The following is a 24,431-nucleotide window of genomic DNA, read 5'->3' as shown; positions in this document are numbered from 1 at the left end:
GCAGAGCCAGGCCTGTCACCCCGGGGGACCCACAGCCACCCTTGGACCCGACAGCTGGCCCCCTCTGCCACAAACCTCCTGAGGGTACTCCCAGCCCTTCTGCACCCACCTGACCCCTCCCTGGGCTGTAAAACGTCTTATCCCAGCAAGAGCTCCGAGGCTCCTGCTACCAGACATCCCTGAGACTCCCGGGCATCCCTACGACTCAGAGGTCCTGGGTCCTGTCACCCGCTAATGCCTCTGTCTCCCCAAACCAAAAGTCTTGCCTCCAACCCCTGACGCGGCGGTAACCCTTCCCAGGGTCCGGAAGCTCCGGGCTGCAGCCGGCAATCACCTGCCTACTCTCTTCGCAGGCTCCGCCTCTTTCCCCCGGAGCGGAAGTACCCGCCCCCTTCTTCCTCGGCTTCTCATTGGCCGGTCCTGGCGCTCAGGGCCCGTCGGGGTCAGCTGACGGGCCCGTCCGGTTCAGCTACCCGGCCCCCGGAGTCGGTGAGCCTTCCTGTCTGTCTCGGCTCTGTCTCTCTGGCCGGCCCAGACATTTCTGCCCCGTTAGCCTGGTTGCCGGCCCCGCCTCCCCAGGCCCGCTTTGCGGGGCAGACCAGGAGCCTGGGTCGCAGGGGCTCGACTTCCCTGGGCCCTGTGGCTGACAGAGTGTCACCTTGGGCAAGTCTTGCTGGGCCTCAGTTTCCCTATCTGCACCAGGGAGTTAGGGGTGGGAAGTGAATTTAGAAATCTGAATATCTCCCTCCCAGCTCTCACATCCTGAGGCTTTGTGACTTTCTGGGCATCGTGGGGACATGGGAAGGTCCTTAACAGTCTCCACATTTCACTGCTCCCCACAGGTCTTGGCCATGAACGCCTCTAGAGGAAGGAGGCTGGAAGCAGCAGGGCCCAAGGGTAGAAGGGCTCACAGACCCCGGGAACAGGTGCGCCCCCTCCACCCTCACCCCTGCTCCCAATGTGGGAGGGCAGGGGAGGGGGTCCCGCTCCCTGGGAAATGCTGGTGGGGTGGGAGTGGGGGCAGATGGATTGTGCTGTTCTCAGGGAGCACAGGGACTCCTCTCCCTCTGGTCTCCTACAGCAGATCACTGAGTTCAGGGTGAGCAGCAGGGCAGGGTCACCACGGGGACTAACGGCCGCCTCTGGGCTCTTTCAGGACCGGGATGTACAACTGTCCAAGGCTCTGTCCTATGCCCTGCGCCACGGGGCCCTGAAGCTGGGGCTTCCCATGGGGCCCGGTAAGTGAGCATCTTAGAGGCTGGGCCCAGGAGTGGTTGGAGCCCAGGGAGCAGTGTGAGCCCGTCTGTGACTGCCTTCCCTCATGGCTCCCACCGCAGTCCTATGAGAACAGCACAGAAGGCACATCCCTTCGGATGACCGAGGCCCAGAGCCCAGTATAATGTCCAGGGCAGACTGGGAGAGGAGCCTCTATCTGGTCCAGGCCTGGTGATACCTCCAGCCCAGTGGTCCAATAAACACTTATCCCAAGACTGGGCACTGCGAGGGTTTGGGGCAACTGATGTTTATTGAGTGTCCACTCTGGGCTGGGTACTGTGCTCAAAAGGGTCACTTGATCTTTGTGACCCTCCATGAGGCAGATCCTATTCCCATATAAGTTGAGAAACTGAGGCTCAGAAAGGGGAGACTTTCTTTTTTTTTTTTAATTACTTAATTAATTTTTAAATTTTTGCCTGCCTTGGGTCTTCGTTGATGTGCGCGGGCTTCTCTAGTTGCGGCGAGTGGGGGCTATTCTTTGTTGCAGTGCACGGGCTTCTCATTGCGGTGGCTTCTCTCGTTGCGGAGCATGGGCTCTAGGCGTGCAGGCTCAGTAGTTGTGGCTCGCGGGCTCTGGAGCGCAGGCTCAGTAGTTGTGGCACACGGGCTTAGTTGCTCTGCGGCATGTGGGATCTTCCCGGATCAGGGCTCGAACCCGGGTCCCCTGCATTGGCAGGCGGATTCTTAACCACTGTGCCACCAGGGGAGTCCCAGGGGAGACTTTCTAAAGGTCACACAGGCTCTGTTCTTGTTGCTTGTGGCTTCCCCTGTTAACTGTGGCCCAGGCCAGGGCAAATTCAGCTCCTGACCACTCTGCCTGCCCACAGATGGTTTTGTGCCCCTGGACACCCTCCTGCAGCTGCCCCAGTTCTGCAGCTTCTCAGTTGAAGATGTGCAGCGTGTGGTGGACACCAATGGGAAGCAGCGGTTCGCCCTGCAGCCAGGGGAGCCCGGCGCCGGCCCTCTCATCCGGGCCAATCAGGGTCACTCCCTGAAGGTGGGAGCTAAGGGGACAAGTGGGAGAGCCATGTGAGACCCCTGTCTCTGAGGGGTCTCACTGCTGCCCATTCCCCATCCATCCCAGGTACCTGAGTTGGAGCTGATTCCCCTGGAGACCCCACAGGCCCTGCCCCTGGTGCTCGTCCATGGCACATTCTGGCAGCACTGGCCATCCATCCTGCTCAAGGGCCTATCCTGCCGGGGGAGGACGCACATCCATCTGGCCGCGGGACTGCTTGGGGACCCTGGTGTCATCAGTGGTCAGTGCCCCCCCAAGCTACTCCCACCCATTCTGTGCTCCCAGGTCCTCCTCCAAGGGTCATAGCCTCTTGTCCAGGGGCAGCCCAAGCCCTGCATGCAGGAGCAACCCCCCCCCCCCCCCCGCACCGCAGTGAGCTCAGGACCCAGCCCACCCAGGTTTGATAACCACAATCCAGACGCCCCAGACCCCAGCTCCAATTGTCTACTCAGGCATGCGGCCAACTTGCGAAGTGGCTGTGTTTATCAACGGGCCCCTGGCCCTGGCAGGTGAGTCTGGACACAGCAGGTATTGCCCCAGGCCTTCAGAGAGGGCATGAGTCACATCTCTGGCTCTGTCTGCAGATGGAATCCCCTTCTTCCGCTCTGCTAATGGGGTGATCCTGACTCCAGGGAACGCTGATGGCGTCCTGCCTCCCAAGTATTTCAAGGAGGCCCTGCAGCTACGCCCCACCCGTAAGAACTACCACCCCACCACTATTCTTTGTGCCTGAAGCCTGTGCCCTCTGCCCTCACCTCTTTCCCAGCTCCCAACCCCAGACTGACTTAGTTCTCCCTTCTCTAACCAACTCTTCTCTCTCTCAGGAAAGCCCCTCTCCTTGGCTGGTAATGAAGAAACAGAGTGTCAGAATGACCCCAAGCACAGCTCCAGAGGAAGAAGGATGACCCAACAATAAAATACTTTTTTTTAATGTAAAAAGATAACAAAAGAGAAACTCCAGTTTGAACCTATGAGTCATCATCCTGTAGCTGTAGCCAGTCTTCCTCATGTGCTCAGGGACTGCAGCTAGGTCAGGGGTGTTGGTCTTGGTCACTCAAACAGGGAAGGGCGGGTGCTGTACAAACTAGAGCCCCCTCTCCCTAGCCTGGGGGATGGCAGAGTCTGGCCCAGCCAGGTCCCTGGTCTACACAAGGCCAGTGACAGTGGGTGAATGTGCCCAGCTCGGTCAGTGCGCGTCTGGAGAGGATGTGGGCAGTGAATCCCAAAGGGTGTGGGCTTTGGAGCGGTCATGGAAGGTGGTGAGTGGGGCGGGGGCAGTAAGACAGGCTTCAGAAGGCCTCGTGGCCTCCTGTGAGCTGCAGGAAGAGGTCCTCGTCCAGCTCCTCCCCGCGGGCCCGCTCCCGCGTTGACAGGAAGATGTAGCCCCCAATGTACTCATGCACGATGCGGCAGCTGGCAGATACGCAGCTGAAAGCCACGTTGATGTGCTCGTCAAACTCGATGGCTACCTGTGGGGTGGGCAGTCAGAGGGCTGGTCGGGGGTGGGGTGAGGGAGCAGCCCTGCCCTGGTTGGGTCTGGCCCAGCCCGTGTCCCTCCCCCACCCTCACTCCGGGCCCACCTGCCGGATGTCCCAGTTGACATTCCACTGGCGCATGTTGCTGAAGCGCCAGGTCTTGACCACGTCGCCCACGGCCAAGTCGATGCGGATCAGTCGGTTGTTGGCGATGCCCAGAATCTCGTCTTTTCTGCTGCCCTTGAACCTGGTGCCCAAGGGGAGAGTGTGAGCCGGGGCCCCACCCTTCGTGGCCCCGGACCCCTCCCAGACAGCCAGGTGCGGAGCTCAGCAGCTAGCCGGCAAGTAAATCTCTTAGGTTCTCTGGGTCTCAAGTTGCTCATCTGGAAAATGGGGGTTAATTACCATAATCACAATGATAGCATTTAGCAGCATCAGTCCCCGCTTTTCGACAGCAACTTTTTTTTGGTAGCATCATCATCCATTTGCTCCTATCTTTGCAGGCTTGGAAGATGGGCAGTCACAGGGGGCACTTCCTGTCACGGCAGCCACCCAGCCCTGTCCTACAGATCAGCTGCCAAGGCCCAGAGAGGAAATGGTCTACGGCAGAGCTGGGACGGGTGCGGGATTTCCTGCTCTCCCCACCTGATCCCTCTCTTGTGTTTGCAGGCCGGAAGCGGGTGCACGCAGGCTGCCCTCGGTAAGGGCTCCCCGCAGAGGACAGGAAGGAAGGCTTCAGGTGGCTTCACCATCTTCAGAGACGGTGCTTAGCAGAATGGACTGGGGTGGTACTCATACCTGACCACGACGTAGGAGATGCCGAAGTCAGGCAGGGACTGCCAGGCCTGAATGAAGCGCAGCTGGGCCTCAGACAGCGAGAGTTGGGCCACATTCTGGTGGGCTTCCAGGATCCGTGGAGTGAGCTGTGGGACAACGCTGGTGAGGGGCTGCCAAGGTCCCTGAGACCCCCTGCCTGTCCCCATCGGGAAGACAGGATGCTGAGCCTGGGGCAGGGCCAGTGCCCAGCGTGGGTCCACCCGAGTGCACCCTCTCACCGTTCAGCACGTGTGAGCTGAGCCGGGCCCTGAGGTGGACATGGGCAGCTGGGCCGTGACACCCCCACAGAGGGTGGGGAGCAGCACGCTCAGTCTCAGGGACCCAGGTGGGAAAAGGAGCGAGTGAGCGTGTGCATTTCCACAGGAAGGCTCTGGGGACATCCAGGGGCAAGGGTGGCCAGGTAAACCCTCTGGCTGTTCCCGCCACCTACTCCCTCTGGCACCTGCTTGGCCTTGAACTTTCGCTGGAAGCGGGGGGCAACAAGCCCGTAGGGGTTGAGGCCCTCGGCGGAGGCATCAGGGCCCTGGGGGTGGTTGCCCGAGCCCCCGCCGCCTGTCCGCTGCAGGCTGAGGAAAGCCAGGATGGCCTGCACCTCGCTGGAGTAGCTGCTGTCCGCCATGGTGCGGCCCTTGGAGGCCAGTCGGCAGCCGGCCATCCAGTGGGCGTACTGCTGCTCCTGGGGTGGGAGGGGGGGAGAGGGAGGTGAGGGGCTGGCGAGGCTCTAGCTCAGCCCCTGCCCTTGGCCTGGCTCAGCCCTGGCCCCTGCCCAGCCCTCACTCACATCCTGGCACCGCAGGTAGATCTCACTCATGCCCTCAGGGGAGGGCACCAGGAGTTTAATGCAAAACTTCTGGCCTGAGACGTTGACATCAGGGACCACTTCACAGCCTGGAGGAAGAAGGGGTGGGCTAGGCTGGGAGAGGGAGCCCTGTTGAGAGGGCCCTGGGTGAAGGCCAGTCCTGCACAGTGGCCAGAGGTCAGAAGGCATCTTCCCCGCCCCCAGGAGGAGACAAGTGAGAGCATTCACCTGGCCAGCACACAGCCCTTGTCCCTCTCCTGGCCAATCCGCCCTCACTCACCCTTGAGGTTGAGCTGCTGAATGGGGTCCCCGGGGGCCTCGTCCTGGCTCTTGTAGTAGGACAGCGTGGTCTCCTTGAACACTACCCAGTGCTGGCGGTACCCCTTTAGGGTCAGCTTCCGGGGCCTGAGGGTGAGGTGGGAGGTTCGTGACAGGCCCCCTCCCTCCCTCCTGTCCTCTCTCCACACTGGGCCCCTCCAGCAGGGCTGCCAATTCTGGGCCCAGACTCACCGGAAGATCCGGAGATGGTCCTTGAGTTCTGGGATGGTGGTGAGGCTGTCCTGGGGAGGAGAGGAGTCAGCGGGGTGCTGGTCCCTGCACTTGACCCTGACCCCAACCCCTGACTGGGGCCCCTCCTCACCAGCACGTCTGTGCGCGCCGACCCCTCCAGCTTCACCTCCAGGTTGCTCAGGGCTGCATCCAGGTCATCCAGCCCCGGGTCTGTGCCAGGAGGTTCGTCTGCCTCCCCACTTTGGGACAGCTTGTTGATGTGGTACTGGGAGGAGCACGTGACCAGGGAGGGCTGAGCGGGCAGCCCCTTAGCCCAACAGTGCCCTCAGCTGGGCTTCCCCGGAGGTGGGCCCCCGCCGGAACACCCTCCCTGCCCTGGGCCTGGCGCGCACCTAGCCACCCGGGGTCCCCAGGCCTGCCTGGCACCTGTAGGGCTGCAAACACCATCATCTCCTCCTCAGTGCAGTCAATCTCCTCCAGCAGCAGGTCCCACCGAGCCTGCTCATACAGCTGCGTCAGCCTCACTGGGTCTGTCTGGAGTGGTGGGAGGGGAGGCTGGGTTGGTCGGTGCTAACTGCCCTGAGCACCCCCTGCAGCCAGCTCCTGCAAGCCTCAGGCCTCAGCCCTGCCCTCTGTGCTGTGCAAGCTCATTTGGTGGCTCCGCAACCCCAATCCCAGCCTGCCAGCCCCATCTGCCCAGGAAAGCGGCAGCCCCTTCCCTCTAACCTCTTTGTGAAGATATTGAGTATTTGTCTACTGTGTGCCCTGCATGCTGCTGAATGGACAATGGGGACCGAGTAAACCAGTCGGTAAATAAGTGAAGTGATTCAAGAGTACAATCAAAGCGAGAAAGGAAGTAGCTTCCAAAGGGCATCTCACTTGTGTGCTCAGGCAGGAAGCCCACAAGTTTGATGGTGATGAGAGAAAATGGAACTGGGGTGCGGCTGCACTGAGACCTGAGGATGGACAAGCCACTGAAGGGAAGAGTGGTAGGAAGAACATTCCAGAGAGAAGGAACTCAAAGGGGGATCCTAGTTACCCACAGAAGACCAAGCCCACGCTCCCTCTGAAACCCGCCAAAATTGATAGCAAAGGCATAAAAAGGATAAACCCAAAAGGACAAAGAAGAGAGGGGAGACAACTACAGCTGGTGAGAGATACCAACAAAATTTTGGAAGATGAACAAGCAAAAACATGGACAGGAACTGAGTTGCAGGGAAGGAGAGCTGGGATCTCACACCCTTTTCCCTCTCTTGTTCTATGGCAAACGCACTAATGAATTTTGTGACCACGTAGAAGGGTGAGATAGGGAGGGGGGGAGGGAGATGCAGGAGGGAGGGCATATGGGGATATATGTATACATATAGCTGATTCACCTTGTTATACAGCAGAAACTAACACACCATTGTAAAGCAATTATACTCCAATAAAGATGTTAAAAAAAAAAAAAAAAGAAAGCAAACAGCAAAAAAACTAAGATCTGAACAAAGGCATCCAGTTCACATGGCGGACAGGCTCAGGTCTGGGATCCTCTGGGAGGCGAGGGAGGGCTGAAATGAGGACCACAGAAAGTCTATAAAGAGAGCACTTCCCTCCCCGCTCCCTGCAGCCAAGTGACAGCCAGCTGGCACCAGGTAGAAACTAGAGATTTACTCTCGAGATGCTGAGCCAGAGGTACCCCTGCATTTGGTACATCTGGGTGCGGGGGGCATTGTGCTGAAAACAGCTGAATTAAGGGAAAGTTGGCATTTTGAAAGGTGAGACATCCCCAGCCCTTCCCCACTTGTCACCAAAGACATTGGCAATGAGCCTTCTATTCCCCAGTCAGGAGATCAGAGCATTCACTGCTGAGAAGCCAAAGAGAAACCCCCCACAGAAAGTGGCATTCCTGCCCCATCTTCCCCAGGAGGCCTAAAATGCCAAGCCCTATTCATCCACTTAGGGTTTCCAACTGGCTTCTTAGAGCCTTACTTCTAAATATGAAAAGACAGGCAGGGATCACCCACATTTTAGGAAAGCTGCTGGGATGAACAACAGAGACCCATGAACTATAGTCAGGGGAAAAAAGAGCTTGGAGGAAATAAAGACAATGTAGGGAGCAGAAAAAACTTCAAACAACATCAGTCAGAATCCTTACAGAGACAAAATACCGCACTCATAAAACAAGAACAGGACACTATTTTTAAAAGGAACGTGGGGCTGCCCTGGTGGCACAGTGGTTAAGAATCGCCTGCCAATGCAGGTGACACAGGTTCAAGCCCTGGTCCTGGAAGATAGCAACTCAGCCCGTGTGCCACAACTACCAAGCCTACGCTCTAGAGTCCGTGAGCCATAACTACTGAAGCACACGTGCCTAGAGCCTGTGCTCCGCAACAAGAGAAGCCTCCGCGATGGGAAGCCCACGCACCACAACGAAGAGAAGCCCTTGCTCGCCTCAACTTTAGAAAGCCAACACACAGCAACAAAGACCCAATGCAGGGCTTCCCTGGTGGCGCAGTGGTTAAAAATCTGCCTGCCAATGCAGGGGACACTGGTTCGAGCCCTGCCAGGAAGATCCCACATGCTGCAGAGCAACAAAGCCCGTGCGCCACAACTACTGAGAGTGTGCACCTAGAGCCCGTGCTCTGCAACAAGAGAAGCCACCGCAATGAGAAACCCGTGCACCACACGAAGAGTAGCCCCCACTCCCCGCAACTAGAGAAAGCCCACGCGAAGTGACAAAGACTCAACGCAGCCAAAAATAAATAAATAAATAAGTTTTTTATAAAAATAAAATATAAATAAATGAACGTGATTATAAAGTTATAGTAATTAAGACAGCATGGCATTCACAAAGAGAGACAAATTGATCAATGTAATCGAAGAGAGTCAGAGAGAGACCCACACATGTATGTTCACCTGACTTAAGACAAAGGTGATCTTGCCATCACTGGGGAAAGGATGCTCTTTTCAGTAAATGGACCTGGGTCAATTGGATACCCATATGGTACATTTTTTTTTTAATTTAAAAATTAATAAAGTTTTTGTATCCCTACCTCACACTACATACAAATATCAGTTCCATTTGAGTCAAAGATCTAAATATCAAAGTTAAAACAATAAAGTCTTTGGAGAAAAATAGGCCTACATCTGTGTGATCTTAGAATAAAAGATTTCTTAAACAGGATGCAAAAAATATTAATCATAAAAGAAAAAATACGACTCACATTATATTAAAATTAGGAGCTTCTGCTTAGCAAAATAAACCACTAAGAGAATGAAAAGGCAAAGCACAGAGTGGGAAAATATATTCACAATATATTTATCTGTCAAAGTACTCAGGTACAGAATATATAAAGAACTCCTACAAAGCAATATTAAAAAGACAAGCAACTCAATATAAAAACTGGCAAACATTTTGGAAAGAAACTTCACAAAAGGGGATATCCAAATGGCTAATAGCCATACGAAAAAGTTGTCAACTTGATTAGTCATCAGGGAAATGTAAATTAAAGCCACATAAAAAGCACATCAGGGCTTCCCTGGTGGCGCAGTGTTTAAGAATCCACCTGCCAATGCAGGGGACACGGGTTCGAGCCCTGGTCCGGGAAGATCTCACATGCCGTGGAGCAACTAAGCCCATGTGCCACAACTACTGAGCCTGCACTCTAGAGCCCGTGAGCCACAACTACTGAGCCCAAATGCCACAACTACTGAAGCCTGCATGCTCTAGAGCCCGCAAGCCACAATTACTGAGCCTGTGTGCCACAACTACTGAAGCCCGGGCACCTAGCGCAAGTGCACCGCAACGAAGAGTAGCCCCAGCTCGCTGCAACTAGAGAAAGCCTGCACACAGCAACGAAGACCCAATGCAGCCAAAATAAAAACAAACAAATAAATAAATTTTTTAAAAAAAGCACATCATTGGTTGCCTGGGGTTGGGTGTGGGATGAGGAATGACTGCAAATGGGCACTAGGGAACTTTCTGGGGTGACGGAAATGTTCTAAAACTGGATTGTGGTTGCACAGCTATATAACTTTACTAAAAATGAACTGCTCACAGTGGGCAATTTTTATGGTATGTAAGTTATATCTCAGTAAAGCTGCTTGAAGAAACAAACAAAATACCATGTGAGATACTATTATACACCTACCAGAATGGCTAAAATGGAAAAGGTAGGAAATACCTGCTGGTGAAGTTGCGGAACAACTGAAACTCATACACTGCAGGTGGGGGTGTATGAGTGCGTAGTTATCTACTACAGCTAAACCAATGCCTGCCCCACAACCCAGCAGTTCCACCTCTGGATATATACCCTATAGAAACGTGTACATATGTTCACCAAAAACATATGCTGGAATGTTCACAGCATCTCTATTCATAACAGCCCAAACTGGAAATTTCATAATGTTCATCAACAATAGAATGGAAAATGAGTTGTGGTACATTGACCGCATGGAATATTACACACCAGTGAGCAACATGCTACCACTATATGAACACGGATGACTTATACAAGCATAATGCTGGGTGAAAAAAGCCAGACACAAAAGAGTACAGATCGCATGATTTCATTTATGTAAATTTCAAATACAGGCAAAACTAATCTATGGTGTTAGCATACCACCACTTTACCAGCCTTCAGAAGCCAAGCAGTATTTCCCACAGGGGGAACCACATTAGTGGTTCCCCCTGTGGGAAATACTGCTTGGCTTCTGAAGGCTGGGAAAGTTCTGTTGGTTTACATTTGTGAATATTTCTAAATGTATGTTACACTAAAAAACAAAACAAAACAAAACAAAAAACACTTCAGAAAGGAACAGTCAGAAAATAAGAGCTCTTAGAATTTAAAAAGACAGTTGCAGAAATTAAAAATTCAATAGCTCATTTGGAAGATAAGTCAAGGAACTTTCCAGAAAGTAGAACAGAAAGACAACAAGCCTTAAAAAAAGAAAGAAAATATAAATGTCTAATTTTTTTCTTTTAAAAATTAATCTAGGAGGTCTAACATCTACTAAGTTCCAGGGGAAAAAAAAAAGCAGAAAAATAGAAGTAAATTATTAAAGAGATTGTATAGAACATTCTTCTAGAACTGGAGGACCCTGATTTGAAAGGGTTCAGCAAGTGTGCAGGACAATCAATGAAGAAAGATTCATACGAGGACATACTATTGAGAGATTTTTAAACACCAAGTGACAAGGAGAAGATTCTTTTGTGTTTTTGCTTTTGTTTTTGTTTGGTCACGTTGCATGGCTTGCAGGATCTCAGTTCCCCTACCAGGGATTGAACCCAGGCCAGGGCAGTGAAAGTGCTGAATCCTAACCACTAGACCACCAGGCAACTCCCAAGAAGATTCTTAAAAGCTTCTGGGGCCTCCCCTCCCCTTTCAAGAAAAATTAAAAGGGTCACACGTGGAAGGATTGAAAATAAAAAATGGCATTGGACTCCCCAACAGCAACACTGGAAACTAGAGGACAATGGGAAGATGGCTTCAAAATTTGGCAGGAAAATGTTTCAAACCTAGAATTCTGTACCTAGCCAAACTATCATGCAAGTGAGGGTAGAACAGAGACCTTCTCAAACACGCAGGATTTCAAACCACTTAGGGGAAGCTATTGAAATATATGCTCCATCAAGATGAGGGAGTCAGTCAAGAAAAAGGAACACAAGAGATCCAGGAATCAAGAGATCCCATATAGGAATTCCCAGGAAATAGTGAAGGGGAGTTCAAGGACAACAGTTAAGCAGTGGGTCTAGACTGCTATCATTCCACAGTTCTGACCAGGAAATAACACTGACTGATATCCTAAGGTGATCGATCATTTTGAAAGGGGCATCGTCCTTAGGTTGCAATGTTGGAGGGGCTTGGTTATAGAACATCCCACCTCATCACTCTGAAGATGCCCCACGGCAAGCCACAGACTCACAGAGAGTGTACAGATAGCCTTTTGGGGTCTCTCTTCTAATTGTACACAGACAGACAATTAATAGAAAAGAAATAAACCAAGAAAGGAAGTATAGTTACTCTGTGGCTTAGCTAAGAACGTTATTTATATGTGTTACTATTTACAGTCACACTCATGTTGTTTTAACCAAAAGCTACAACACAGGTCAACTGCAAAGATGCAAAGAGATGCGTGTGTTGTGGGGGAAGGAGGGAGGATATGAGACAGAAAAATCTTCACCTTTCATACAAAGTAAATAGATTATGCGTGAAATGAAAAAGTCAAGGGAATAGACATACATAAGCTTGTCATATAGATGTAAACACTAGAATAAAAAGTTACAGAGTCAAAACCTATAGTCTCTAGGGATCAGAAATCTGGGATAAAGAGAGGTGGGGTAAGGAGCTGTTTTTTTTTTTTTTTAATTGTTGTTATTACTATTAGGACTATTCAACTCTTTAAGCCACCATATGTTACTTTGATTAAAAATAAAATTTAAGCTTTTTTTTTTTCTTTTGGCCACACAGCTCGTGGGATCTTAGTGCTCCAACCAGGGATTGATCCTGGGCCCTCAGCAGTGAGAGCACAGAGCCCTAACCACTGGACCTCCAGGGAATTCCCTAAAATTTAACTAAGACAAAGAAAACGACAAAGACCAAACGGGATTTAGATACTGGACAACAGACCACACAGAACAGGGATCCCTGAGAGAAGGGAAACAAGTGAATGGTGAGGTTGCCCCAGCTTGCTGCCGGGAGCAAGCGTGCCTGCTGTAGCCAAGAGGAGGACCCCAAACGGAGCCCAGCATATTCCCTGAGGAGAGCAGGGGCAGTTGAGAATCTGGGGAGTCCAAGGCAGCTAGAATTCACAGGACAGAGTGTTGCAGAGGAGAGAGCTGCACAGAGAGAAAACTCTGGATGGAAATCAGCAGAGGGCTCCTCTTTAGTCATTAGCTGGGTACCGATCAGCACATGTGTATAAGGAAATAACTCAAGGCTAGAAAGAAACAGCAAAAGGAGCAGGTGGAACACTTACCAGAGCTCACATGAGGGTGGGGATAGTTCATATTCCCAACACAGATTAGAGAAGCCTCATCATATATATAACATCAGAATACTCGGAACACGTGAATTCCCTGGTGGTCCAGTGGTGACCACTGCCAAGGGCCGAGGTTCAATCCCTGGTCAGGGAACTAAGATCACACAAGCCGTGTGGCAAAAAAAAAAAAAAAAAAAAAAATACTCAGAAGGCTCTTGCCACAGTGATGGGGTAAATTAGCCCTAGATTAAAAGATGCTTTTTTCTGATCTAATTAATTATTATTTAATTATTATAAATTATAATGATTAGTTCATGTTCAAAGCAAACCTTAGAAGGAGCAAACTGTTTCCAAGTGTCTTAACTTCAAAACAAGGTTTAAAGATATTTAAAACACTACCAAAAAAAAAAAAAAAAAAAAATCCAGGACCCAAGAACATAAGATTTGTAGTGTCTGGCATCAAATAAAAATTTTCCAAAAAACAAAAAAATTTCCAGGCATGAGAACAAGCAGAAAAATACAATTCATAATTAGGAGATAAATAGTTAATAAAAGTAAATCCAGAAATGACACAGGTAATAGAATTAGTAGACAGAAACACTAAAAAAAATTATTTTAAATATATCCTGTTTGTTCAAGAAGGTAGAGAAAAGCATGAACATGTTAAGGAGAGATGGAAAATATTAAAAAAGGTCAAAATTGAACTTCTAGGCAGGGTATTAATGACATATTAGACACGGGAGAAGAAAAGATTAGTAAACTTGAGGATAGAGCGGTAGAACTATCCAAAATGAAACACGGAAAAATAAGACTGGGGAAAAAAAAACACTGAACAGAGCATCAGTGAGCTGTGGGATGATTTTAAGCAGTCTAATAGTCATGTGAACAGAATCCCATAAAAGAGGGGGAAGCAGGAAATATACCTGAAAAAATAAAGGCCAAAATTTTTCCAAAGTTGATGAAAACTATAAACTCAGATTGAGGAGGCTCAATGGACCCCAAGCATGAGAAACCTGAAGTGAACCAAGGCACGTGATCATCAGATTGTTTAAAACCAGTGATAAAGAGAAAATCATAAAAGCAGTCAGAAAAAACGTGTGTTTCATACAGATAAACAAAGAGAGACAAGCCACAAGACTGTGAGGCAGCATTTTTAAGGGAAAAAAAAATGTCAGCCAAGAACTCTACAACAAGTAATATCTTTCAAAATCAAAGGCAAGGGCTTCCCTGGTGGCGCAGTGGTTGGGAGTCCGTCTGCCGATGCAGGGGACACGGGTTCGTGCCCAGGTCCGGGAGGATCCCACATGCCGCGGAGCGGCTGGGCCCGTGAGCCATGGCCGCTGAGCCTGCGCGTCCGGAACCTGTGCCCCGCAACGAGAGAGGCCACAACAGTGAGAGGCCCGCGTACCGCAAAAAAAAAAAAAAAAAAAAAAATCAAAGGCAAAAGAATGACTTATACAGACATACAAAAGCTGAAATAATTCATCACCAGTAGACCAGCTTGACAAGAAATGTTAAAGGAAGTCCTTCAGGCAGACAGATAATGGTACCAGCTGGAAATCCAGATCTATACACAGGAAGGTGAAGACCCGGCAGGGAATGGTGAGTGTGTAGGCAGAGAGAAAAGACTGCTTTCCATATTTTAAAAATGCATTTGCAGGACGATTGGCTGATGGAACTTTTCTGTGTCTTGACTGTATCATGTCAAGGTCCTGGTTGTGATACTCGTTGGGGGAAACTGGGTAACGCGTCTCCAGGTATCTGGGATCTCATGTATTAGTTCTTACAACTGTCTGTGAATCTACAGTTATCTCAAAACTAAAAGTGTAATAAAAAAATAATGGACTGTACTCGCTTTGGCAGCACATATACTAAAATTGGAACGATACAGAGAAGATTAGCATGGCCCCTGCTCAAGGATGACACGCAAATGCGTGAAGCGTTCCATATTTTTATATGGAATCTAAAAAAAAAAAAAGTCATGAAGAACCTAGGGGCAAGATGGCAATAAAGATGCAGACCTACTAGAGAATGGACTTGAGGATACGGGGAAGGGGAAGGGTAAGCTGAGACAAAGTGAGAGAGTGGCATGCACATATATACACTACCAAACGTAAAATAGATAGCTAGTGGGAAGCAGCCGCATAGCACAGGGAGGTCAGCTCGGTGCTTTGTGACCACCTAGAGGGGTGGGATAGGGAGGGTGGGAGGGAGGGAGATGCAAGAGGGAAGAGATATGGGGACATATTTATATGCATAACTGATTCACTTTGTTATACAGCAGAAACTAACACACAATTGTAAAGCAATTATACTCTAATAAAGATGTTAAAAAAAATAATGGACTGGTTACAGTAAAAATAATCATGATGATGACTCAACAATTCTCCTCCTAGGTATTGATATACACCCAAGAGAAATGAAAATATATGTCCACTCAAAAACTTGTACATGAATATTCATGGCAGGATTGTTCATAACAACCAGCCAGTGGGGGTAAAACAAATGTCTATTAACTGATGAATGGATAAATAAAGTGTGGCATATATGTACAATGAAATATAATTTTACAATAGAAAGGAATGAAACACTGAGACAGGCTACAACGTGGATGAACCTTGAAAACATTACGCTCAGTGAAAGAAGCCAGCCACAAAAGGCCACGTGGTACAGGATTTCATATACATGAAATGTCCAGAACAGGCAAATCTATAGAGTCAGAAATTGGTAGATGCCTGGGGCTAGGAGGGGTGGGGGATAAGTGAGGAGTGACTGATAATGGGCGTGAGATTTCTTTTGGGGATGAAGAAAATGTTAAACGGGCAAATTATATGGTAATGACTTATTTCTCAATACAGTCTTCATCATAATAATAGCAGCAACAGGGGATTCCCTGGCAGTCCCGTGGTTAGGACTCCGTGCTTTCACTGCCAAGGGCACGGGTTCGATCCCTGGTCAGGGAACTAAGGTCTTGCAAGCTGTGCGGTGCGGCAAAATAAATAAATAAATAAATAAGAATGACAGCAACAAGGATGACAATGTATCGTGGGCTTTGACGTATGTAGAAGGGGAGTGTGTGATAACAAGAGCGCAGAGGCTGGCAGGGGAAGACGGGATCCCGCTGTAAGGTTCTTACACTGTAGTGAAGCGGTGTTTCACTGGATGGTAATTATAACCCCTAAAGCAACTGCTAAAAAGAGAAAAAAAAGCAGTATAGATAATACACTCTTATAAAGGAGGTAAATGGAATCATGAAAACTACTCAATCCAAAAGAAGGCAGGGATGGGAATTCCCTGGAGGTCCAGTGGTTTAGGACTCGGTGTTTTCACTGCCAGGGACCCAGGTTTGATCCCTGGTGGGGGATCCTGCCAGCCGCACAGCACAGCCAAAAAAAAAAAAAAAATTAATTAAAAAATTTAAAAAATAAAAAGAAGGCAGGGAATATTGTACAACGCAGGGAGCATAGCCAATAATCTACAACAACTATAAATGGAGAATAACCTTCAAAAATTGTGAATCACTATATGGTATACCTGTAACTTAGATCATATTGTTCATCAACTATACTTCAATAAAAACCAACAAACAAAAGAAGGCAGGGAAGGTGGGAAAAGGGCACAACAGCCTGGAGGAGAGGAAGGAGCACGGGGATGTGGACGGAGAGGAAAGGGGGGCCGGGCGGGTGGGAGGGAGTGGGCAGCGCCAGGGCCAGATCAGCACGGTCCTGGGCCGCAGGCACCCACAGGAGCCTTTTAAGCAGGATTGACAGGACCTAATGCACCTGTAAACGTTCATTCCAGATACTGCGTGGAGGTTGGGGAGGCCAAAGGAGGAGAGAGGCCCATTAGGAGGGGCTGCAGCAACTCACACGAGAGAGCCTGACGCTGCACAGATGAAGGGATGGAGAGGAATGGGTGGTTTGGGATGTTTAGTTCAAGGAAGGATCAACAGGACACAAGGAGGGATGAGATGAGAGGGAAAGGGAAAGACCCAGAATAGTGTAAGTGTGGGGATTTTGCCATGAGTCCATGGTGGGAGGATGTGCTGGGCAGACTTGGAATCAAGAGTTCTGTTTCAGGACTTCCCTGGTGGCGCAGTGGTTAAGAATCCACCTGCCAATGCAGGGGACACGGCTTCGATCCCCGGTCCAGGAAGATCCCACATGCGGCCGAGCAACTAAGTCCGTGCGCCACAACTACTGAGCCTGTGCTCTAGAGCCCGTCAAGCCACAACTACTGAGCCCAAGTGCCACAGCTACTGAGCCCACGTGCCACAACTACTGAGCCCATGCACCGCAACTACTGAGCCTGTGTGCTGCAACTACTGAAGCCTGCGCGCCTAGAACCTGTGCTTTGAGAAGCCACCGCAATGAGAAGCCTGAACACCGCAGCAAAGAGTAGCCCCGCTTGCCCCAACTAGAGAAAAGCCTGCGGGCAAAAGCGAAGACCCAATGTAGCAAATAAATAAATAAACAAATGAATAAATAAATAATTTTAAAAGGTTACTATGTCCAAAACAAGTAGGCTTATCCTAGTGGAAGGCTACTTTCAAAAAAAAAAAGAGTTCTGTTTCAGGCAGAAGCTGAGATGCCTGTTAGGTGCCAGAGCAGAGACAGCCATTTGGACATGAGAGTCTAGAGCTCAGGGGAGAGAGGTCTGGGCTGGAGGTGGTAAATCTATAAAGAGCACAGAGATGACCCTTAAATCCAGGAGGCTGGATCTTCCTGGGAGAAAGGGTAGAGAGAAGGAGGCTGGGGAATGGAGCCCTGGAGCCTGCAACTCCCAGAGGCTGTGGAGACAGGAGGAAGGGCTGAGGAACCTGGGCAGGGCGGCTGCAGACCCTTGTGCGCATGGGGATCCCAAGTGGCCAAGTAAGAAGTGGATGGCAAACTTCCCTGGCCATCCAGTGGTTAAGACTTCCACTGCAGCGGGTGCAGGTTTGATCTTGTATGCCGCGTGGCGCAGCCAAAAAAAAAAAGAAGTGGACGGGAAGTGAGCAGGGGACAGATAGCATGGAAGGCACGGTCACCTCAGCAGGACAGGGACTCCAGGATAGAAGACTCTGGGATAGAGTTGGCTGAGGAGAGAGAGGGAGTCGAGGGGCACCCACAGGAAAGGCTTGCGGGGAGCAAAGACGCTGGACCCCAGGGTTCTAGAGACAATGACGCTTAGCAGTTTTGCAGTGAAGGCGGTTCAGAGAAGTGGGGCCACAGGTAGAGGGAGCACCTGGAGGTTTTCCGGATGGATTCATGGAGGCTGTTGGTTGCCGGTGGGGACGGCAGGCAGGGAGGGAGAGAGGCACACAGGTGCCTGCCCGCAAAGCCTCGTCTTTCACCTGCCCCTAGTCCCTGCAGGTCCCAGTGCCACCGCCTCCAGGAAGCCTTCCCTGAGTGCAGGTGTGGGTGCCTCCCACCTGAGCAGCCTTTCCAGGGGCACCTACAACCGTCTACACTGAGTTGTGGTCATTATCTCCCTGATGGTCCTTGAGAAACAGGTCTTGCCATCAACCGGGGCCCAGCACCATGTCGATGGAGTTAATAAACGGGTGTGGATGGACAAATGGACAGATGGACAGACCCCTACAAGTGTCTAACGTTCCTAGAGCCCAGACCCCCGATGCAAGGTCCCCGCGTCCCACTGATCCAGACACCCCTTCTCCCTGACCCAGCCCACCTTGGGATCCAGGTCGAAGAAGCTGTAGTACTTGAAGCGCAGCCAGAGCATGTCCCCCGCCTTGATACCCTGCTGCATGAGGCACCGCGACGAGTCCAGCCACCTGGGCCGCAGCGCAGGCAGAGGCTGGGTCAGGGCTGAGCCGGGGGCAGTGGGGCGGGCTGGGGGCTGGGCAGGGGCTGGGGCAAGCACACACGTGCAGGAAAGGCCTGGGGACAGGCGTGGGTTTGGGACGAGCAGGACACAGGGGAGGGTGTGGGCTCCGGGAGCAGGGGCTCAGGCACAAGCGCAGGTGAAGACCCGGCAGGCGAGGCACCTGCTGTGGAGCTGGGTCTTGTCCAAGAGGGAGCTGGGCCGAGGCAGGCGCTGGAGCAGCAGGGGGTCTGGCGGTGCCAGCGGCCGGCTCAGCATGTGGTAGCAGGCCTCGGTCTGGGCACTGTCTGAGAAGTGGGCTGGCATCCCCCGGAACAACACAGGTGCCACGCCTGGAGTGCGGATCACGGTCAACCAGGCCTGGGCCGACCCCAGGCCTCTGGGGCCTGCCCTTGTGGCCGCCCCTGGGCTGCCCCGCCTGCACTCACCCCCAGCCAGGATGACCTTGGTCAAGTCATACACCTCCTCCTCCGGCTCCTTTTCCTTCTTCTTCTTCTCTTTCTTCTCAGGAGCCCGGAGCAGAGACATCTCCTCAGGGTGCCGGATACCTGAGAGGAGCAGAGGTCTCAGCGGGGGCTGGGGTTCTGCCCTGTGACCTCCCGCCCCACCCATGGGCAGTTCGGGGCAGGGCACAGCCCCACGAGCCGGATGGGGAACAGCTCAGCAAGGTCGAGGTGACAACAGCTGGGCCTGGAAAGGGAGGGAACGTGCCCCCTGGCAGGACCCTCGCAGGGGGCAGAGTGGGGACCAGCCGGGGACTCACTGAGGAGCCGGCAGATGGCAGCCACAGCCTGGAAGAGGGGCTGGGAGAAGCTGGCTCGGAGGCGCAGGGCACGGCGATTGGGCAGTCGCAGGATGACAGGCCGGTGCTGGGGCCCAAAGAAGAGGCGGGCGTCCGCCAGGATCCCGTATTTGTCCAGGGTCCAGTGGGTCTGCAGCAGCCATTGTCTTTTCTGTTCCCACCAAATGGCATGGTCTGACCAGTCCTGCTTCCGCTCTGTGAGGCCACAGGCAAGGGGGGCCACGTCAGCCTTGGAGGGCCCTGCCCCCAGTGCTGAGCACAAGCCTGGAATTCAGAGGTGGTGACCGCCCCTCCCCTGCCCAGGCCAGGGGCAGGGCCAGGCGGGGTTGGCTTGGGGGCTAGGACTGAGGTCATGGCAGAACGGCTCTTTGCTGGCTAACCCTGCTTGTCCCCTGGGCTCAGTTGCTACTGAGGGGAGTCACTTCCCAGGGGAGCCCCCAACCCAGAATCTTCGTGCTCCCATCTCACACACTCCGGTGCATTGGGCTCCCCTGTACAGCACCTCCTGTGTCCTCCCACAGTTCCTGGCTTCATGGCTTCTCTCTGGCATTCCCGGGAGCCAGAGGCAACTGCAGGGCCTGGGGTTGTGCCGGGCACGCAGCAGCAGGCATTCCATGAATGTCTAGTGGTTACTAGCTCTGTGACCTTGGCCAAGACCTGAACCTCTCTGGTCCTCAGTTTTCTGGTTCCTGAGATGCGAGCAGCAATGGACACTGCTCAGTGCCTGCCGCCACGTGGTGACTGTGACACAGGCGTGCGGCCGCATCGACACGGCGCATGGGCCTTTGGATAGAAATGCGAGCACTTCGAGGTCATGCGGCTGGTGAAGGAGGACACGTGCTCTCCTCTCCATCTTCCCTTCAGGAGCCTGAACTGGTGCCAGGTGAGCGCAGTGGAAGAGCAGAGCCACTGGCGTCAAAGCCCTTCCTGGGGAGTGGTCCCGTCCTCTGCGCCACCCTCCTCCCTCTTCCTCCTGCCCTGTCGCCCTCTGTGCCTTCACTCTGTTCTTGGTTTTGTGGCACCCACTCCCTGTCTCCTCCTGACCCTTCGCTCTTGTTCTGTCCCGTTGGACCCCTCTCCTGGCCTGCCCCCGTGCTTGCCCGTTGGTTCAGTCCGAGGACCCTCTTCTCCCTCCTTAGCCTCGGCCTCTTCCCAGGGTCTCACCTAGTCTAGGCCTTCATCTTCCTGCTGTGAGCCCCAGGCCAGAAACCCACAAGCCACTGGCTAAGGGGCACGTCCACTGGCTTCGATCATTCCAGACACCTTTTTTCACCAGCCCGTGTGCCCGGCTCTGGGACTATAAATGCGGTGACTCCTAGTCGCAGCCCTCAAGGCCCCACTTCACCGCGCTCTGCCTGACACTGGACAGAGGTGCCCCCTCCCCTCAGCAGCTCCCTGGGGGCTGGGTGACAACGGCTCTCCTGCCAGGCCCGAGCTTCCTCCCTTTCACTTTAGCCACCACATTTTACCAATGCCAGCCCTCCCCCAAACTCACCTCCTGTCCATCTTCACCCGACCCAAGGGGCCTGCCTTAGCCTGACAGCCTCCCACTGGAAACCTTTCGGCACAGCTGCCCTCCACCTCCGGGATGGAGTCCAAAACGCCTTATGGCATTCACGCCAGCCTCGTTTCTTGTCATACTCCAGGAGTCCTTCCCAGCCTAGAGGCTCCAGTTCAGCACTGCACGCCCCCACGCCCCAGCGTGTCGCCTTGTTCCTCCCTGCTGTGGCCCCCTCTCAGGATTCATACTGTCCCAGGCTAGGCGCAGCCCCTGTGTTGGCTTGCCCTGTGCGGCAGCCAACACTCAGCCCTGTGTCGGCAGCTAAAGGGTGGGTCCCACCTGCCCGGCTGCGCTCCAGATCAGGGGCTGGCCCAGCCAGCATGGCCATCAGTCGACCTCGGATGTGCTAAGGAGTGAGTGGGGGCTGGGGGGTGGGCACAAGAGTACGCTCAGGGCTGGGGACAGGAGCTGGAGGGACTTGACCCTGGGGGCCCCCGCAGCGGGTGGAGGGTGGAGGAGTGGGTCCGGCTGGCCCCTTGTTCAGGCCTCACGCTTTGCTGTGGGCCAAGCCCCGGGGCCAACCGGCTCTTCTCCCAGAGCACCCGGTCTTCACCCTCTCCGCCCTGTTCGGCCAAGCCTGCCTGAGTCTCTGTCTCCTGAGAGTCACCCGGTCTCCTGAGGGACCCTCTACTCTCCACTTCTGCTTTCACAACCTCCTTGGGCTCTGCCTTCTCGAGGCTTCCCTCACCGCCTCAGCCCTGTGGCCGGGCTGCCCTGCGGCCCTGTGCTGTCCACAAGCCACTGACCTCCCTCCCGGGCCGCCCAATCACCCCCACCCCCGGGGGACCCAGGACCCAGGCTGGCACTATCGCGGGCCTGCCTTCCGGCTTTGGCTATCAGAGCGGGCCCGCCGCCCTCCCAGGAAGGGGCAGCCCGCACCCCCAGCAGGGAAAGGCGATGAGAAGCCCCCGCATCAGCGGCCCTGCTCCCCTCCAGGGCTGATACCAGAGGCGGCTGTGCTGTAACTTCCTGTGGGGGCAGGGCCTTCTCACCCAGGCTGGGCCTGTCACCAGCCTGCTGAGGGCTTCCTTCCGCCAGGGGAGAGGGTGTGGGAGCCCCTCCCCACGTCAGCAGGAGCCCCCTCTGGGCTCCTCTCGACCCCCAGAATGGGATCTCTGCCTCAGCGCAGGCAAGGCCTCTCCTGCCCCAGAAGTGGGTGAACGGAGGACCGTGGCCAGGTCTGCTCCTCGGGGTCTTAGTGGAACCCGTTGGAGCGGGAGGAAGGGAGGAAAGACAGTGGGAGGGAGGGGAAGTTAAGTTGGGGAAATGTCTTTTTTGGAACCAAATGATTAAGCTGGTGCCTGAGTCACTGTGACTCCATTATCGAGGGCCACGCAGCAGGGCTGGCCCGGAAGTGCCAGGGGACCCCGTGGGCAACGGGGGCGGTGGGCACTCACTGATCTCCTCCACAATCTTCAGGAGCACCCCACCGATGTGTGACTCCCCTGTGACCCGGAGGGTGACCGACTCGGCCTCGGGGTCCTCCTCTCCTACAAACACCCGCAGCTCCCAGGACGAGTCGATGTAGTCCCCGGTGGCTGTCTTCATCCCCGCCATGGCTGCGGCAACTCTGGGGAGAGGGTGGGAAGGAGGCAGGGTGGGCAGCTGGGCCCTGGTAGGCTGCCTGTGGTGCCCGGGACAGGCGGGGGCCCAGAGAGCAAGCCCGTAAGGCAGAATGCCCCGGCAGCAGCAAGACGCTGGGAGCTGAGTTGTTGCAGGCGAACCTCAGACCCTCTCTCCGTCACAGATGATTGGGCTGAAGGGACCTTCAGAGTCTGTGTTGCCCAGCCCTCTCCCTTCTTGCAGACGGGAAGACGAGGCCCGGTAAGAACAAGAAGGGCCTCACTCGACCTCACCCATCTCGATGCCAGAGCTAAGCACAGCCTCCGTCAGCTTGCTCAGCCCACGGCCCAGCCCAAGCCCACACTGGCAGCTGCCCACCCTAGAAATGGTTGTGAGCCCAGGTCAGAAAATAGTTCCAGTCAGGCCCAAAGGTCAGCTCCATCATCCCAAACCAGCCAAAGCCTCTCTAGGGCAGTGGAAAGTCCAGGCTGCCACATGGAGAGAGGCATGCTGGGCAGAGGGGCTGCCGGAGGGCGAGGAAGAGAAGGGTCCTTGGGTCTTCAGCCACCGGCCGGCTTACCTTCCCTGCAAGGGGCTGGGGCTGGAGGTGCGGGTTGGAGCGTCAGCCACTCCTGGCTGCAGCCCGCACACCTGCAGACCACTGTGTGCTTCCTTCTCCTCTCTCTCCGTGGAGCTTCCTTCAGAGGCCAGCCCTCGCGCCTTATCAGAGCAGGGCGGGCCTGGCCCCTCCCCGGGGCGTGCTGGCCCTGGGGGCAGGAAGCAACAGCCAGCACCGCGGTGGTGGCACAGCAGGGGTTCCAGTGGGGCCCTGCCGGTGCTCCCGGTGAGCACAGGAAGCAAGTGGGGCTTGTGGACCCAAGACCACACAAAGGGTCCCGTCACTTGGAGGGAAGCTCGATGCAAACGAGAGAAGCCACCTATTTGTGTTCCCTTGCCGGAGCCATCGCTCATCTCCAACCTGTCGTGAGGTGGGCGTCCTTGGGCTGTAAGCATCACTCAGCTGCAGAGTCTGGAGAGCTGTGGAGTTCAAAGGGCTGGATCTGGGTTATTTAGGGACCTGGCAGGTCAAGTCAGCTCAAGCCCCGAATGTCCTTTATCACCACAAAGTAGATCCTTAAAGGCCCTGAGGGAAACGACTTTGTCTTTCCTGTCCCCAGTTAAGGGCCTCTTTTCCAAACTTGTCAACCTTAGAACTGCCCAGGGGAACAGCTGAACAGAAATGGGCCCCTGACGTTTCACTACCTGCCTCCCCCATGCCTTCAGGTTTCAAGACTTCAGACTTGCCACCTCTACTGTCCCTCCACCTGCATCACTCCCCTCTGGGGCCAGTACCCATGAGACTCACTCCTGTCATGTCCCTACGCAAATGTGACTCAGAGGGCCCCTGGGGGCCCAGCGTCTTCCTATCACCTGCAACAGGATGTAAGCTTTGGGAAAGCAAGGTCTTATAGTCACTGGCTCCCAGCACAAATTCAGCCTTTCTAGACAATCAATTTGGGGATGGAGGGAACAGAGACTGAAGAGACAGTAGCACCGAAGGTACAGCAGAATCCCTGTGGAGGACTGTGCCACCCAGATGGGGGAGGCCTGCTGGGGATTCCCAGGGGAAGGCCAGCTTATGCAGTCAAGGCAGCAGAAGCGCAGCCAGCTGGTGGCCTCAGCAGCTTCCTAGCCCAAAAGCTGCACTCCTGGAACAAATGAAGTTTTAGTCCAGCCCCAGAAGCCACCCCAGTCCAAGTAGAGGGTTTTTAGAAAGTTTGTTTCAACTGTGGAAAAGTGTA

At 53.4% G+C, this 24,431-nt stretch overlaps 2 protein-coding genes and 1 non-coding gene across 6 annotated transcripts; 2 read left to right on the top strand and 1 right to left on the bottom strand.

Annotated features, from left to right (window-relative positions):
* The first annotated feature begins 848 nt into the window (after positions 1-848).
* Positions 849-3,264, top strand: TRPT1 (tRNA phosphotransferase 1). Of its 3 annotated transcripts, none has more exons than XM_065883265.1 (7): positions 849-926; positions 1,157-1,238; positions 2,103-2,272; positions 2,360-2,534; positions 2,746-2,802; positions 2,878-2,988; positions 3,118-3,264. In XM_065883265.1, the coding sequence occupies exons 1-7, from the start codon at positions 852-854 to the stop codon at positions 3,207-3,209; spliced, it is 762 nt and encodes a 253-aa protein (XP_065739337.1). In that variant the 5' UTR covers positions 849-851; the 3' UTR covers positions 3,210-3,264. The 3 variants fall into 3 exon arrangements, with proteins under 3 accessions (XP_065739337.1, XP_065739336.1, XP_065739338.1); XM_065883264.1 differs by having other exon boundaries at positions 852-926; positions 2,103-2,278; positions 3,118-3,209; XM_065883266.1 differs by lacking the exon at positions 2,878-2,988 and having other exon boundaries at positions 852-926; positions 3,118-3,209.
* FERMT3 (FERM domain containing kindlin 3) lies at positions 3,199-23,350 on the bottom strand. Of its 2 annotated transcripts, XM_065883263.1 has the most exons (15): positions 23,210-23,350; positions 22,464-22,636; positions 19,467-19,700; positions 19,132-19,251; positions 18,867-19,035; positions 18,551-18,653; positions 6,341-6,448; positions 6,045-6,179; positions 5,915-5,964; positions 5,685-5,809; positions 5,387-5,493; positions 5,048-5,281; positions 4,567-4,691; positions 3,870-4,015; positions 3,199-3,758 (listed from the first exon to the last, which is right to left on the bottom strand). In XM_065883263.1, the coding sequence occupies exons 2-15, from the start codon at positions 22,621-22,623 to the stop codon at positions 3,583-3,585; spliced, it is 1,992 nt and encodes a 663-aa protein (XP_065739335.1). In that variant the 5' UTR covers positions 22,624-22,636; positions 23,210-23,350; the 3' UTR covers positions 3,199-3,582. The 2 variants fall into 2 exon arrangements, with proteins under 2 accessions (XP_065739335.1, XP_065739334.1); XM_065883262.1 differs by lacking the exon at positions 23,210-23,350 and having other exon boundaries at positions 3,583-3,762; positions 3,874-4,015; positions 22,464-22,623.
* Positions 14,725-14,831, top strand: LOC136127708 (U6 spliceosomal RNA). The gene has a single exon (XR_010656163.1). It is a non-coding gene; the product is annotated as a U6 spliceosomal RNA (small nuclear RNA).
* Positions 23,351-24,431: the final 1,081 nt, after the last annotated feature.

This window comes from Phocoena phocoena, chromosome 8 (genome assembly GCF_963924675.1).
Source record: "Phocoena phocoena chromosome 8, mPhoPho1.1, whole genome shotgun sequence".
Taxonomy (NCBI): Eukaryota; Metazoa; Chordata; class Mammalia; order Artiodactyla; family Phocoenidae; genus Phocoena; species Phocoena phocoena.
The sequence above is the reverse complement of the archived record's forward strand: the minus strand, read 5'-3'. Positions and strand labels throughout refer to the sequence as shown.

What these genes read in the sequence shown, in the direction of transcription:
- TRPT1 (XM_065883264.1), top strand. Translation starts at nt 852, where the DNA reads ATGAACGCCTCTAGAGGAAGGAGGCTGGAAGCAGCAGGGCCCAAGGGT. An exon ending in GGGGCTTCCCATGGGGCCCG is followed by an intron (nt 1,239 to 2,102) that starts GTAAGTGAGCAT and finishes GCCTGCCCACAG; the next exon opens with ATGGTTTTGTGCCCCTGGAC. An exon ending in GGACCCTGGTGTCATCAGTG is followed by an intron (nt 2,535 to 2,745) that starts GTCAGTGCCCCC and finishes TTGTCTACTCAG; the next exon opens with GCATGCGGCCAACTTGCGAA.
- FERMT3 (XM_065883263.1), bottom strand. Translation starts at nt 22,623, where the DNA reads ATGGCGGGGATGAAGACAGCCACCGGGGACTACATCGACTCGTCCTGG. An exon ending in AAGACCCAGCTCCACAGCAG is followed by an intron (nt 18,654 to 18,866) that starts GTGCCTCGCCTG and finishes GCTGCGGCCCAG; the next exon opens with GTGGCTGGACTCGTCGCGGT. An exon ending in GAAAGTTCAAGGCCAAGCAG is followed by an intron (nt 4,692 to 5,047) that starts GTGCCAGAGGGA and finishes GTTGTCCCACAG; the next exon opens with CTCACTCCACGGATCCTGGA.